The sequence below is a fragment of the Papio anubis genome, chromosome 4 (genome assembly GCF_008728515.1).
Source record: "Papio anubis isolate 15944 chromosome 4, Panubis1.0, whole genome shotgun sequence".
Lineage (NCBI taxonomy): Eukaryota > Metazoa > Chordata > Mammalia > Primates > Cercopithecidae > Papio > Papio anubis.
The window spans coordinates 118,053,254-118,069,062 of NC_044979.1; the positions used below are offsets into that span (position 1 = coordinate 118,053,254).

Below are 15,809 nucleotides of genomic sequence, written 5' to 3' on the forward strand. Positions count from 1 at the left end.
CCTGCACACCCTCACCGACTCGTTATTTCTTGTGTTTTTGGTAACAGCCATCCTAACAGGTATGAGGTAATAGCTCACTGTGGTTGATTTGCATTTTCCTGATGATTAGTGAAGTTGAGCACCTTTTCTTTCACCTGTTTGCCATCTTTATATCTTCTTTGGATAACGTCTGTTCAGCTTCTTTGGCCTTTTAAAAAATGGATTTATTTGTTTTTCTGCTATTGAATTGTGTGTGTTCCTAAGAACAGAGCTTCAGGAAGTTAAGAGCCAGGCCATTTGGTGGAGAATTGCATGTTCTCTTTTATATGTTCAAGAACATGCTGTCTTGCCTGGCTGGCTAGCAGCAGAGCCGGGAGTAAAATTTGGGCTTCTGTATTTCCACAGCCAAGGGCTCTTTCTCCTACTGTGGAATGCACAGAAGCAACTGACATGATTGTTTGTTCTCTGTGTTTCCTGAGACTAATGAGAATAAACTAAAATCTTACAAATAAGTATGTGTGTTTCTAACCTATATCATTGCTATGTTTTCTAGGAAATTGAAAAGATATGGTCCTTGCCCAATCAGCTAAATTGTGAAAGTCTTGGCAAGAATCTTTCTAGCACCTTGGAAAGCTTCAAGAACAGCTTGGAAAATGCCACTGACCAGGGCTGCACATGCCAGCCGAGGCTGGAGACGGTGCAGCAGCACTTGCACATGTATGCTCTGATATTCTTTCATGCCCTCCCCAGTACTTCCATTCATAGAGAAGATGTCTAGCACTTTTAAAATGTGAATTTCAGACAGTAGTCTGTACAAATACTCTTAATGTACATATTAATATGTATTCTCCAAACATCAAAGTTTTCCATGACAATTTTTGAGTGGTAAAATGTAACAGCAGCATTAATCAGAAGGCTAACTTTATTGGCGACCAAGATATTAGATAAAAGAATGTAATCCATAATGCTTGGTGGCAAATGCCTGTAATCCCATCTAATGGGAGGCTGATGTGGGAGAACTGCTTGAGGCTACGAATTTGAGACCAACCTGGGCAACATAGCAAGACCCTGTCTCTAAAAAGTAAAAGCAACAATAACAAAACAGTTAGCAGGATTTGGTGCAGTGCATTTTTGATCCCAACCACATAGGAGGCTGAGGCAGGAGGGTTACTTGACCCCAGGAGTTTGAGGCTGCAGTGAGCAGTGATTGTGCTACTGCACTCCAGCTTGGCTGACAGATAAAAAGCCTGTCTCATAAATAAATAAATAATTTCTGTATGAGCAGGCAAATATTTTTCTTTTCTTTTCTTTTCTTTTCTTTTCTTTTCTTTTCTTTTCTTTTCTTTTTTTTTTTGAGACAGAGACTCGCTCTGTCACCCAGGCTGGAGTGCAGTGGTGCTATCTGGGCTCACTGCAAGCTCCGCCTCCTGGGTTCACGCCATTCTCCCTCCTCAGCCTCCTGAGTGACTGGGACTACAGGCCCCACCACCCTGTCTGGCTAATTTTGTTTTTGTATTTTTAGTAGAGACGGGGTTTCACCGTGTTAGCCAGGATGGTCTCAATCTCTTGACCTCATGATCTGCCTGCTTCGGCCTCCCAAAGTGCTGGGATTACAGGCATGAGCCACTGCACCCGGTGGCAAATATTTTTCAAATTACATTCATGTTTGATCAATTTTGCATAGTGTTCTGAAAGTGTAAAGCACCAGAAGGGGAAATAAGGAACTTTGAATTCTGCAAATGACTTTTTCACAGAAAGAATTATGTTCATCTGACCCTGGCTATCCTAATTTCTCATACGTTCCATGATCTATCCTATCTATCCTTTTCACAGTTGCAAAAAACCATTTATTATGCATCTTCATTCCCCTGGTTCATCTCGCTTGGCAGGAGCTCTGAGAAAGAAATACTGGAGTGTGGGTAGTATTAATGGATATTCACATACAGATGGTGTCAGGAGACATGTGCGTCTAATTGTTGGAGGAACTTTATGGAAATGTGATCTTGTTATCCAGCCCATCTCCTGGGAGCTGAGGCAGTATTATTCATTCCAATATTGTTTCTGATGTTTTATCTTGCCTAATTTAGCTTTAATTTTCTGCTATTTTAGTTTGGCCAAAAGCCTCGAGGAAACTTGGTCATCAGGGAATCCCATCATGACTTTTCTGAGCAATTTCACAGTAACTGAGGGTAAGTATGTAGTTTTCCAAGTTTGCTTGATTAAAAATTAAATTTCGTTTCTCATGCAAATATATTATTAAAATAAAACATACAACAGAAAATTTATGCTATATGTGATACATAATCATTTAGAACTTGGCTGGTCTGATGTATTGGGCATTTATAAAGAAAGTCCTGAAATCCTAGGGTACCATATTGAAGCAGAGGAACAAAGAGAAGCTTCTGTGGTCTGGATTTTGCTCTGGCCTTGCCCCCTTGGACAAGCAATTGGTGCCTGTGTGTCTCTGTTTCCTTGGCTGTTCACTCTATCAACTCATGAAGTTTCTTGTAGCATCAATATGCCATGTCTGAAGAATTCTGGCAAATACTTAAATGACCCCTCTCGTTAAAAAAGTGAGATGAGTAGATGCATGTATACAAGTGAGTTTCCTATAGCACTTGGTCACTGCTCCCTAAGAAGCAGCTCTTTCTTTCTTTATTTTTTTTTTTTTTAGTCTCACTCTGTCACCCAGGTTAGAGTGCAGTGGCGCGATCTCAGCTCACTGCAACCTCCGCCTCCTGGGTTCAAGCTATTCTCCTGCCTCAGCCTCCTGAGTAACTGGGATTACAGGCATGTGCCACCATGCCCAGCTATTTTTTTTTTTTTATTTTTAGTAGAGACAGGGTTTCAACACTTTGGTCAGGTTGGTCTTGAACTCCTGACCTTGTGATCTGCTCACCTCAGCCTCCCAAAGTGCTGGGATTACAGGTGTGAGCCACCACACCTGGCCAGAAGAAGTTCTTTCTAAAATAAATGTTCTTGAAACATTCAGGCCTTAGAGAGAGTAGACCAGTAACCAGAAAATACCACAGAACCTGGCATTTTGGTTTATTATCATACAAATTATTTAAGTTATTCCTGGGGGAGTAAGGTATGACTTTATTTAGTGATTTATGGGTTGAATGGCATGAAAGAAACTATCCTAGCCAGGTTCTAATATTAAATTTTGTTTTTGCAGTCAATAATGACCTCAGCCTTTATTATACAAATTTCTTATTTTCCTTACTTTGCAGATGTGAAAATAAAAGATTTGATGAAGAATATCACCAAGTTGACTGAGGAGCTTCGCTCTTCCATCCACATCTCAAATGAGACTATCCATAGCATTCTAGAAGCAAATATTTCCCACTCCAAGGTGTGGTGCTGCTTCTTGTCTGTCTGTTTTGCTCATCGGAGGAGCCTTAACCTGAAGTTACTGGCACTGTGTTGTCCTTTCTTCCTTCTTCCCTTCCTCTCCTTTGGCTAGTGGAGTGGGTTGCTGCACGAATGATATAATTGGAGGCAGAAAGGAGACAAAAGAACAAGCAAGGAACCAAAGGGTGTCATTGTCCCATGCCAAAATCTTAGGGTTTTTAATTCCATAATATTTTCTTTATTTGGAGTTAGAACAAAGTTGGTGATTATTTATTCAGTTGATTCCCAGCCCTGACGCAAGACGCCTGGGAAGAGTCTCTGCTTGGTTCAGCAGGTGTTGCAAAATTCTTAAAATACCCCAAACCAAAACCAGCTAAAAATATCTAAGAATCGACTATGACTTCCTCTGAGTGGAGAGTGACTGGGCGCAGTCTGACTGTGTGCTACCGTAGTGAATCGCTGTGAAAGCAAATGAGCAATGGCAGGCAGTGTCATCTCCAAGCTGAAAAATGTGATAAAACAATCAAAGAGCTATTGCAACAAACCAAGGAATAAGTAACATCTGGGCTACATGGCGTATGGTTTATCTGTGGAAAAGGGGAACAGGGACATTTCATGTTGTCCACAGCAGATATCACCTGGATCCTTAGCAGGAGATTTTCTGAGACAGCTTTCAGCACTTCTAGTTGGGGTTTTACCTTCCTGTACAGAGAACCTTCCAGAAGTAGTAACTGTGGAGCTGATTCATAAGTGAACATTGCAATTGACCATCAACTGGGCCCCAACACACATTTAATTTCATGTCAGTTCTGGTTAATTGGGGCTTATTGCAAGCTTGACGGGTAGACTAATGAAGAATTAATCTAAATTAAAAAGAGATCAGAAGCTGGGAAACCAAAATTCAAATGACAATGTCACCAAGTTACTTATAATAAGGCACTTAGTATTTATCTTCAAGGAAAAAATGTCGAATTCAGCTTATTAAACATGCGAGAGCCAAGGAAAGCAGGGGGCAGTGCTGAAATTGTTTCTTCCCTACCTCGCATGATGCCTTGTAGAGAAACAATGAATATTTTTGGTTTAAAATCTTTAGTTATTGAAACGAGTAACCGAGGAAAGAAACAGTGGCTGGAGTAATTGGAGTAGCTACCTGGGAATGTTTTAAGACCAGGGTCAGATTAGCTAACTTTTGGGGTCTCTTTCAAATTCAGTTTTATGATACTTTTTGGGTTTGGGCTCAACTATTTTTGATGACCACTGCCTGATGAAACAAGTGCCCACTGGGTGTCACTGCTGTTCTATTAAGGGAGGGCTGTGCACAGAGAAGGCGCCTGTGATAATCTGGTATTGTCTTGTGTTGATGGTTCTGCAGTGCTTTCCTTGCACTCTGTATATCTTTCTCTACCTCTTTGTCAGTATGAATCATTAAGACCGCCTAAACAGCTGGACAGTTAAGTAATTGGGAGGAGTATTTAAAAAGCTGCATTCTTACATTTCAAATAAGTAATGAGATTATTTGCTTTGATGGTTAAGTGTATCCATAAATTCATGTGTGTCTACAGATCCTAAGCAAGGAATTCATGTTAGGTTAGGAGGTGACACTTTGGATATTTGTTTTTTCTAGATTGTCAGGTTTTCAGTAGCATCATGTTATTTCTAGCATCCTTTTCTTGTCTTTCTTCCTGGGCTTCTCTACCATAGCTTTAGTCAGTTTGCAAATAATCACATCAGATTCTTAGTCCAGGCTGTTGGTGGCCTGCAGGGAATACTCTGCTGTGGTGTTAAAGCCCTGGCAAAATTGCAGAAACCTTCATTCATTCATTTCTTCCTTTATTCACTTAGGATGTTTCTGCATGACAGGAATGGTCCCAAAAATTTGGGCTCAAAGTCTGTGCTCCAAGGGAGCCAATGATCTATGGGGGATGACACAATAAATATGCAAACAAATGAAGACTGGTGTTAAGAGACCAGAAAGTTCTATCATGCAAATAGAACACAACAATGAGGACAGGTGGTCCCTGGAAGCCTCCCTGAATCAGTGAAGATGGACGTCAGACTGGAATGATGATGAGCATATAATGAGTTATGTGAGAGTCACAGAGCTGGGGACATTCCTATCAAAAGACCAGAGGCGGGAGTGAGCAGAAGGAGGGAAAGGCAGCAGATGAATGGATACCATCTCATTTTTGTTTCCTGCCCTCTTCCCTGGCTGCAGAGAACCTGCCATGGGCACCCACCTATGGGAATTTCCTTTTTCTTGCAGAGCTCCATTCTCTAATGTCAGCATCACCCAATTAAAACCACAAATCACAGGGGTTTGCTGGACACTGGAGCCCATCTAGCCCAGCCTTCTGTCCTGGGCTTGGATCCTGTCCACCTGCCCTGTGAAGCACCCATCCACTTCACGCCGTGTTCCCATGTTTCAGGCACACATTCGAATCAACAATGACTTCCTTCCTTGTGTTGGACCAAATTTTTATTATTTTAAAATTAACAATGAGGTCAAAGTGTCAGGACCCATATAGATTGAGACAGCAATCAAGTCGGCCTTCTGCCCCTTTATTTTCTGTGCTAAACAATTGGGCAGCGTTCAGAGGACTTTTGCTTGGAAGAGGAATACTTTTTCACAATCCGCAGTGGATTTGTCCTCCCCGCCCCACAAATCTTAAGGAGGAAGGGAGAGGGCTTCCCCTGAAAGTTCCGATCTCTTCTGGGAGGCTCCTTCAAATGGAATGGTATTCGGAATCTGTTTTTCTGTTTCTTTTGAGCAGAAATGATTGAGTTTAGTGAATCTGGTCAAATTTCCTTATCTCACTTGGGGCCGGTCCTGGGGGCTGGTTCTGTTGGTTGCGTCATTAACAGAGCTGCTGGGCACAATTTATGGGGAGGGAGAGATTCCTCTTAGGAGTTTGGAAACATTACACATTGCCTTTGTTTTAATACATGAAGTTTGTTTCCTGAAAAGCTTCAACAGATAGTTCTTGGTGAAACTCATTTCAGAGCAGACACTGGTCAAAATCTGCTTATTCTGTGTTTTTTTTTTTTTTTTTTTTTTTTTTCCTCTCCTTTCTCTGAAGACAAAAAGTAATTAATGTGTGACTAGAGTTACGGGTTTCTGGGATCACGAGAAGTTTGGCCTGAAGTTTCCTGGAAGACACCATCTGTTGTGTGCAGCGTCTCATTCTAGAGAGAGTCCCTCCTATGCCCTAGACTGCTTGTCTGGCTCTGTCGCCACATCATGACGTTGGGGTTTATGGTCCTTGTAATCCAGGGTTCCCAGAATGAAATGCACACACCCATCCACCACCATCTCGTTCTCTGGTGCTCTTAGAGTAGGGCTTTTCTCTTCTTTGATTTGTTGTTCGACCAGAGTATTCTCAGTAAATATGGTGGGTTCTCATTAAACATTCACTAAAATGAAGTGAAATTCCAGCTACTCTCCTTCCATTAACTCAGCTAGCGTTTCTTAGGTTTATGAAAGCCACATTACCTTATTTGCTCATTAAGAATCCTGAGAAATGAATATTGTGCTAAGGGCATTTGTGTCTCATTTAACTCCCTCTGAGCAGGGCATTTCTCTTCTTTCACAGATGAATGTGGGGCGGTGGAAGTCACAGCTGGGAGAGGGCCTGAAATCAAACCCAGGTCTTTGAACTTGAACTGTGTTATTCTTCCATCACATGATGTTATTGCTTCAATTTATTATAAATTAATGGTTCTAAGAAAATTACTGCTTGCCGATGGGTTTCCTCTTCTCCTACTTGCACTTATGTAAATATTTTTAAAACTTAATTCCCCAATTGGCATTGATCTTTGCAAAAATACTTCTTGCTAGTTTTGGCACAATATTTTTTCGTTTTTATTTTTAAAAAGTAAACTTTTATCTTAGGCTTAGGGGTGCATGTGCAGGTTTGTTATACAGGTAAACTCGTGTCAGGGGGTTTGTAGTACAGATTATTTCATCACCCAGGTATTAAGCCTAGTATCCAATAATTATTTTTTCTGATTCTCTCCCTCCTTCCAACCTCCATCCTCAAGTAGGCCCCAGTGTGCTTTGTTCCCCTCTTTGTATCCATGTGTTCTCATTATTTAGCTCCAACTTATAAGTGAGAATTTGTGGTATTTGATTTTCTGTTCCTGTGTTAGTTTGCTGAGGATAATGGCCTCTAGCTCCATCCATGTCCCTCCAAAGGACATAACCTTGTTCTTTTTATGGCTGCATAGTATTCCATGGTGTTTATATACCACATTCTCTTTATCCAGTTTGCGCTTGATGGACATTTAGGTTGGTTTCGTGTCTTTGCTATTGTGAATAGTGTTGCAATGAACATACATGTGCAGGTATCTTTATGGTAGAGTGATTTATATTCCTTTGGGTATACACCCAGTAATGGGTCAAATGGTAGTTCTCTTTTTAGTTCTTTGAGGAATCGCCTCACTGGTTTCCACAATGGTTGAACTAATTTACATTCTCACCAGGAGTGTATAAATATTCCCTTTTCTCTGCAACCTCGCCAGAATCGGTTACTTTTTTGACTTTTTATAATAATCATTCTAATTGATGTGAGATGGTATCTCACTGTGGTTTTGATTTGCATGTCTCTAATGATCAGTATTATTGAGATTTTTTTCATATGCTTGTTGGCTGCATGTATGTTTTCTTCTGAAAAGTATCTGTTCATGTCCTTTGCCCACTTTTTAATGAGGCTTTTTTTCTTGTAAAATTTTTTAAGTTCTTTATAGATTCTGGGTATTACACCTTTGTCAGATGCATAGTTTGCAAAACCTCCCATTCTGTAGATTGTCTGTTTATTCTATTGATAGTTTCTTTTTCTGTGCATAAGCTCTTTCGTTTAATTAGGTCCCATTTTTCAATTTTTGCTTTTCTTGAGATTGCTTCTGGCATCTTCATCATGAACTCTTCGCCCATTCCTATGTCCAGAATAGTATTACCTAGGTTGTCTTCCACGGTTTTTATAGTTTTGGGTTTTACATTTAAATCTTTAACCCATCTTGAGTTGATTTTTGTATAGCATAAGGAAGGAGTCCAATTTCAATCTTCTGCACATGGCTGGCCAGTCATCTCAGCACCATTTATTGAAGAGGGAATCCTTTCTCCATTGCTTGTTTTTGTCAGGTTTGTTAAAGATCAGATAGTTATAGTTGTACAGCCTTATTTCTGGACTCTTTATTTTCTGTTAGTTACATTGGTCTATGTGTCTGTGTTTTTTTTTAACCAATACCATGCTGTTTTGGTTAATTGGATATTCTTTCAAGGTGTTTTTAAATACCAAATTCTGATACTTTAATTTGCAAAGTATCATTTTTTCTCTCAACTTCATCAGTCACCAAAACATGAGAGTATCTTATATTTCCATCCAAGTCGTTAGTGCAGAAAGATTACCATGGCGTAGGAAGGTATCACCTAACACCTATTTATTTGTTTGGGCTCTTAAATCAGTTGCAACAGGTCTGTCTGGGGTGTCTTGGTAAGTTATTAGCCTAATAATTTCATCGTTAAAGGAAAATGACTTTATATTGACATGGCTCGTTGATCATGACTGTATCGACATGGTTTTCAGTAATTTTCTTTTTCTTCAAGGGCTTACACATAATCTTTTTGATAATCCATGATCAGAATTCTTCCAGAATTGACGTTATCGTCTATTAGTAATTTCTAAAGTCTACTTTACAAAATAAAACCTAGATAGTTTTTATTTCCATCATGACTTCTTAAAAACTGTAGATAGTAGAAATGTCACTCTTTCTGAAGGCATGAAGAGGAAACAGGGAGAGAGGGAACTGGAAATGGAGACAGTTCTGGTGGAGAGGGTGGCCGGACAGCAGACGTGGCCTCACTGAGGGAACTGTGAGGCTGAATGAGTAGTTCTCTTTTTTTTTTTTTTTTTTTTTGGGCGGAGTCTCGCTCTGTCTCCCAGGCTGGAGTGCAGTGGCGCGTCCTAGGCTCACTGCAAGCTCCATGCCACCTCCCGGGAGTTACGCCATTCTCCTGCCTCAACCTCCCGAGGTAGGGGACTGAGCGCCCGCCACGTGCCCGGCTAATTTTTTTGTATTTTTAGTAAGAGACAGAGGGTTTCACCGACGGTCGCCGATCTCCATGATCCGCCCACCTCGGCCTCCCAAAGTGCTGGGATTCTGGCGTGAGCCACCCAGCGCTGACTGAATGGTAGTTCTGCTTTAAGTTCTTTGAGAAATCCCCACACTGCTTTCCACAGTGGCTGAACTAATTTACATTCCCACCAACAGTGTATAAATGTTCCCTTTTTCTACAATCTCACAAACATCTTTTATTTTTTGACTTTTTAATAATAGCCTTTCTGACTGGTTGTGAGTAGGGGATCTCGTAATGGTTTGACTTACATTTTCTGGCCAGTCAGCTTGGTGGAACAACAGACATGAGGGACTACTAGAGGGGCACTACTAGATGGGGAGGATGGAAGGGGGAAAACGGGTTGAAAAACCACCTATGGGGCACAATGCTCACTACCTGGGTGATGTGATGGTTCACACACCAAACCTCAGCAACACACAACTTACACATGTAACAAACCTGCAAGTACCCCATAAACCTAAAATAAAAATTGAGAAAACAAGGAACTGCAGCCAGATGATGCCTGCCTCACTGGGCAAGGACACCATTGGCACCTAGAGGCCAGCTGCCAGGGTGCTTATCCACAGAGCTTTTAGGCATCCTGTTTTACCCTTCCAGTGTGAAGATGGTTCTCTTTAGGAATATGAAAACCCCAGAAGGAATTAATTAGTTCTCTTAAGTGTAATCATCATCCTTAACAATAAACCCACTTAATTCTTATTCATCTTTTCCCTTTAATATCCTGTAAGTCAAAACTGTGCTTTTGCTAGTAGTGACTGATAGGCTTCTTAGTAGTAATGTCATTTTTGAGCACTTATATACACTACCCCTGAGCTGAATGCTTTACATCTCATTTAATTCTCCTAACAACCCTTTGGAGTCCTTTGTCTTTTATTGTCATCCCTAGTAGTATAGACAAAGAAACTGAAGCTTGTAGACGTTAAGCAGCTTTTAGGAAGTCAGATAGTAAGAGTTGGAGTCAGAATCCACCACCTTGCCACAGTGTGGCTTCAGTCCTTCTGGACAGGTTCTCGCAGCCTTCTCCTGCCCTCTGATGCTCATCTCTAATGTACTTGCCTCATTATCCCGTGAGCAGCTCTGAGCTCAAATGGGTCTCCAATGGCAGAGAGCCACACTGCTCCTCTCTGAAGTGTGTACGGTCTATTTTTAAATACCTGCCCTCCTTTCATTTTCTTGTCTTACAAATTCTAACTTGGCAGAATCTCTCTCCCCATCATCTCCAGTTCCCTCGAATCACTGTCTGTGTTTCCTTTCTGGTCACAGCTGGGCTGAGGGCAGCCTTTCCTCCCATGCTTTCCCAACCTCTGAGTCTACAATGAGCAGCTGGGCAACACCGAGGCCATCTCTGGTGCTCTCCTCTGAATGCAATTTGGGTTTCGGCAGATGTCCAATAAACAAAGCTCTTGCTAAAAATGCAAATGCCTCTCCTAAGGATCTTTGTCATTTTTAAACCACATAAATACCCAGATAATTATCTAAGTGGCCAAGTGTGTATGAGCCAGGCTCGCAGGGCAGAGAGGCATTGCCCTGGATCCTCAGCCCCCTTCCAGCTTTCCAAGCCAAACACGGACACACAGGAAAATCAGCAGGAAGTTGGCATTCTGTTTCTGATAATTTGCAGCATTAGCCTATGCAAAGCCTGAGATAAAAGGTGCCTGTTTTGCTTTGAATAGAAATCACACAAGATGTTTTCAATCAAGCACAACTCAGTGTTGTCTTTGTTTTTCTAAACGTCCTCCCCTCCTACCTACTCTCCAACAGGAACAATGAACACAATACTATCTTTAAAAGATAAATAGTAATGTTTGGAAAACCACAGGAAAGGAGAGGGAGCAAATGTGCTGCTGGGGCTGTTGCTTCTGTACATTGTGACTGCGGAGCTTCCACATGACAGGGCGTGGGATCCTCTCTATTTGGTAAAAAGAGATGTAAACAATTTCAGGACAAATATTTTTTGTCCTGGGACTACACTCTAAAAAATGTATTAAATATGATCTTGCATGGGGACCACTGTGTGACATGCTAGAAAGTAATTAAGACAAATCTTCTATGGCAAATGCAGAAAGGACTCTTATTAGGCCAGCTTGGGTTGCTGCTCATGAAAAGCCAGGGCGAGTCCCCTGAGTTGGAGGTTTGGATGAGGCCCATTTTCAGGGATGGTTTTATGCAAAAGCCTATTTTGTGGGATTGATCAAAGAGAGGCTCCTCTTGTGAAAGCAAAGGGTAGATGCCTATATTCTGCTCCCAACCTCCTCCTGAGAGCTTCCCCTTTGTCCAGAGACAGCGTGATTGAAAACAGTGGCATTAAGGAAAATTTCACCAGTGTGTGTTTGCACAATGCAAGTCCTATGTGAAAAAACGTCTTCTTGGTAAATTAGCGATGAAAATACTTAATATTTTTTCTTAAAGACTCAAAATGCACACTAGCATAGTAGAGTATCATAGCCATTTGTGATGATTAATTTTGTATGTCAACTTGGTTAAGCTGCAGTACTCAGATATTTGCTCACACATTATTCTAAATGTCCCTGTGCAGGTATTTTTTAGATGACAGTAACAGTTAAATCAGTAGACGTTGAGTAAAGATTACTCTCCATAATATGAGTCAGCCTTATCCAATCAGTTGAAGGCAAAAAGAAAATAACAAAGTCCCCCAAGGAAGAGTAATTTCCATCTCCAGGCAGCCTGCAGACGTGAGCTGCAATGTCAGCTCCTTCCTGGGTCCCCAGCCCGCTGGCCTACCCTGCAGATTTCAGGTTTGCCAGCTCCCACATTTGCATAAGCCAATTCCTTAAAGTAAATCTCTCTCCGTGTATATATGTTATGTGTCACCTAATGACTAGGTTCATTCTGAGAAATGCATCGTTAGGCGATTTCACCATTCTGTGAACATTACATAGAGGGTACTTACACAAACCTAGCTGGTACAGCCATTACACACCTAGGCTGTATGGTATGGCCTGTTGCTCCTAGTCTGTAAACCTAAACACATCTACCCTTTGCTTTCGCAAGAGGAACCTCTCCTTGATCAATCCCACAAAATAGGCTTTTGCATAAAACCATCCCTGAAAATGGGCCTCATCCAAACCCCCAACTCAGGGGAATCGCCCTGGCTTTTCATGAGCAGCAACCCAAGCTGGCTCAATAAGAGTCCTTTCTGCATTTGCCATAGAAGATTTGTCTTAATTACTTTCTAGCATGTCACTCTAGAGTACAGCAGGTTACTCTAGTGAATGCTGTAGGCAATTGTCACACCGTGGTAAGTATTTGTATATCAAAACATAGAAAACACAAGAACATATTTTACGATACCTGTTCTAAACATAGAAAAGGTACTGAAAAATATGATATAAAAGATTTAAAAATGGTATGCCTGTATGGGGTACTTGGCAGGAATAAAGCTACAGGACTGGAAGTTGCTCTGGGTGAGTCAGTCAGTGAGCGGCAAGTGAATGTGAAGGCCTAGGACATGCCTGTACACCACTGTAGACTCAATAAATACTGTGTGTTTCTAAATTTATATATTAAAAAAAATTCTTTCTTCAATCATAGATTAACCTTAGGTTACTGTAACATTTTTTACTTTATACATTTTATTTTACTTTTTTTTCTAAGACGGAGTCTTGCTCTGTTGCCCAGGCTGAAGTGCAGTGGCGTGATCTTGGCTCACTGCAACCTCCACCTCCTCAGTTCAAGCAATTACCCTGCCTCAGCCTCCCGAGCAGCTGGGATTACACGTGCATGCTACCACACCTGACTAATTTTTTTTTGTATTTTAAGTAGAGACAGGGTTTCACCATGTTGACCAGACTGGTCTCAAACTCCTGACCTGAGGCAATCTGTCTGCCTTGGCCTCCTAAAATGCTGGGATTATAGGTGTAAGCCACTGCACCCGGCCGAAACTTTAAAATTTTAAAAAACCTTTGGACTCTTCAGTGATAACACTTACATTAAAACACAAATACATTGCACAGCTGTACAACTGTTTTCCTTTATGTCCTTATTCTATAAGCTTTTTCTATTTTGAGATTTTTTTACTTTTAACTTTTAAAACTGTATTGTTAAAAATTAAGACACAAACACACAGTCTAGCATAGGCCTACATGAGGTCAAGATCATGAATACCACTGTCTTCCACCTCCACATCTTGTCCCACTGGGAGGTTTTCAGGGACAATAACATGCATGGAGCTGTCGTCTCCTGTGACAACAATGCCTTCTTCTGGACACCTCCTGAGGGACTTGCCTGTGGCTGTTTTCAGTTAACTTTTTTTTAATAACTAGAAAGAGTATACTCTAAAATAACGAGAATATAGTGCAGTTAGTACATAAACAAGTAATATAGTCATTTATTATCCTTGTCACTATTATGTACTGTATATAATTACGTGTGTGATACTTTTACTATGAATGTCAGTGCGGCAGGTTTGTTTACGCCGGCACTGCCACAAACACTTGAATAATACACTGGGCTACAACATTACAATGGCTGATGTCACTAGAAGATAGCAATTTTTTCATCTCCATTATAATCTTATGGGACTACCACCATATATGCAGCTTGTCATTATGTACCAGATAACGATATTTTGGTCAACAATGGACCCCATATAGGATGGTCATCCCTTAAGATTATAGTACTGTATTTTTACTGTACCTTTTCTATGTTTAGATATGTTCAGCCACACAAATACCACTGTGGAACAATTGCCTACAGGATTCAGTACAGTGACGTACTGTAGAGGTTTGTAGTTTAGGAGCAATAGACCATACCCTATAGCCTAGGTATGTAGTAGGCTGTATCTTCTAGGATGCTGTAAGTGCACGCTATGATGTCCACACAATTAAAAAATTACCCAGTGGTGCATTTCCCAGATGTATCCTTGTCATCATGAGACACATGATTGCATACACACACACACACACACACACACACACACATGCATACACATTCTATTGGTTCTGTTTCTCTGGAGGACCCTGACTACTACACCATTATCTATCTCTTAATGTATTTGGGGGACATTTTATGGCATCTGTTGAGTTCTCCGTGCTCTTATTCAGTGCGCATGGTTCCTATTCACATGGGTTCATGCACTTCGGCCTCAGTTGGCCTGAATGCTTCATAGCAATTATGCCCATCAGGAACAAAAATGTGGAGCAGGAAGTATGGTTTTTGTTTTATTTTGCTTTGTAATTTGGTATCTCACAAATGCCCTTAACTGAAAAGCATGCCCAAATGAAGAGGTACGTCAAAGGCTTTAATTGCGATGCATGATAGTAATAAACCAGAGACTAATATAAGTTGTCCTCAGTGCCTCCTTCTGAGTTTACTTGCTTTTAAAATGTATATAACAAGCTTGGCAATCCTGTTTTCAATCTAAAAATGAAGGAGGCAAAAAATATCAGCTTCACACTGATGACAGTGAAAAGTGGAAGCTGATAAACTGAAAGCCCAGGGTAAGACTTAATATCAAACAAGACACAGATGCTAACTACGAGGCTGGCGTCGGAGGGTCGGGGGCTTGGTGAGCATTCGAGTGAGCCTCGTGGAGAGCAGAGGGACAGAGTTTCAGAAGGGTGATCCAAAGACCCCAAGCGAGGGCAAATTTTATAAGAAGTCAGAGAATGATGTGGACACTTCAGAAACATTTCCATCAAAATGTTGAGAATCGAACCACAGTTTGGGCTCCCCGCATCTGCAGGTCAGTCCCTGGAGCCGGGAAACCCAGTCTTGGGTGACTCCATGCTGATGAAGCTCCAGCCTGAGGTGGTGAAGCACACGATGTCATAGGTATCCTCACTTCTGATCTCTGTGCTTTGAAACAGGTTCTCTTCAGTGCCCTCACCGTAGCTCTGTCTGGAAAGTGTGATCATGAAATCCTTCATCTCCTGCTGACATTTCCCAAAGGGGAAAAATCTCGGATCGCGACGCAGGAACTCTGTGGCCTGCCGGCGTCAAAAGTATATCTTCTGATTGTGTTGCTGAGTCAAAACCTGGATGTGCGAGCTTTCATTTACAAGGTATGGGGAGCATGCTGGCTCGGGGCGGTCCTCTGCAGGAGTCTGCTGTGGTGGCTGCAGATAAGTAGGGTAGTCCTGGGGGTGCTACAGTGGGAGAGGAGCACCCGGCCACTCTGCAGTGGCCTCCACCAGCCTCTAGTGTCACCTGTCTGCTGACTCCAGGGTGGGGCTCAAGAAGACTTTGTTGTAATAAAGGGATGTTCAGGAGAGCCTTCAGGGGGCCCTTGGAGACAGGTGTCAGGGCATTGGGACAGAGTTTTTGGTGGTCTCCATGCTCATTGTGGAAGGACCCACTGCAAAAACGCACCACCACTTCCTAA

At 41.5% G+C, this 15,809-nt stretch overlaps 1 protein-coding gene across 2 annotated transcripts in view; it reads left to right on the forward strand.

Annotated features, from left to right (window-relative positions):
* Positions 1–15,809, forward strand: part of ABCA13 (ATP binding cassette subfamily A member 13) — a 492,370-nt gene that overhangs the window by 121,121 nt on the left and 355,440 nt on the right. For both annotated transcript variants that reach the window (XM_017956721.3, XM_031665413.1), the window contains 4 exons: positions 533–696; positions 2,089–2,168; positions 3,213–3,334; positions 15,295–15,489. In XM_017956721.3, the coding sequence (XP_017812210.3) occupies positions 533–696; positions 2,089–2,168; positions 3,213–3,334; positions 15,295–15,489 (561 nt within the window). The remainder of the gene's footprint in view (positions 1–532; positions 697–2,088; positions 2,169–3,212; positions 3,335–15,294; positions 15,490–15,809) is intronic.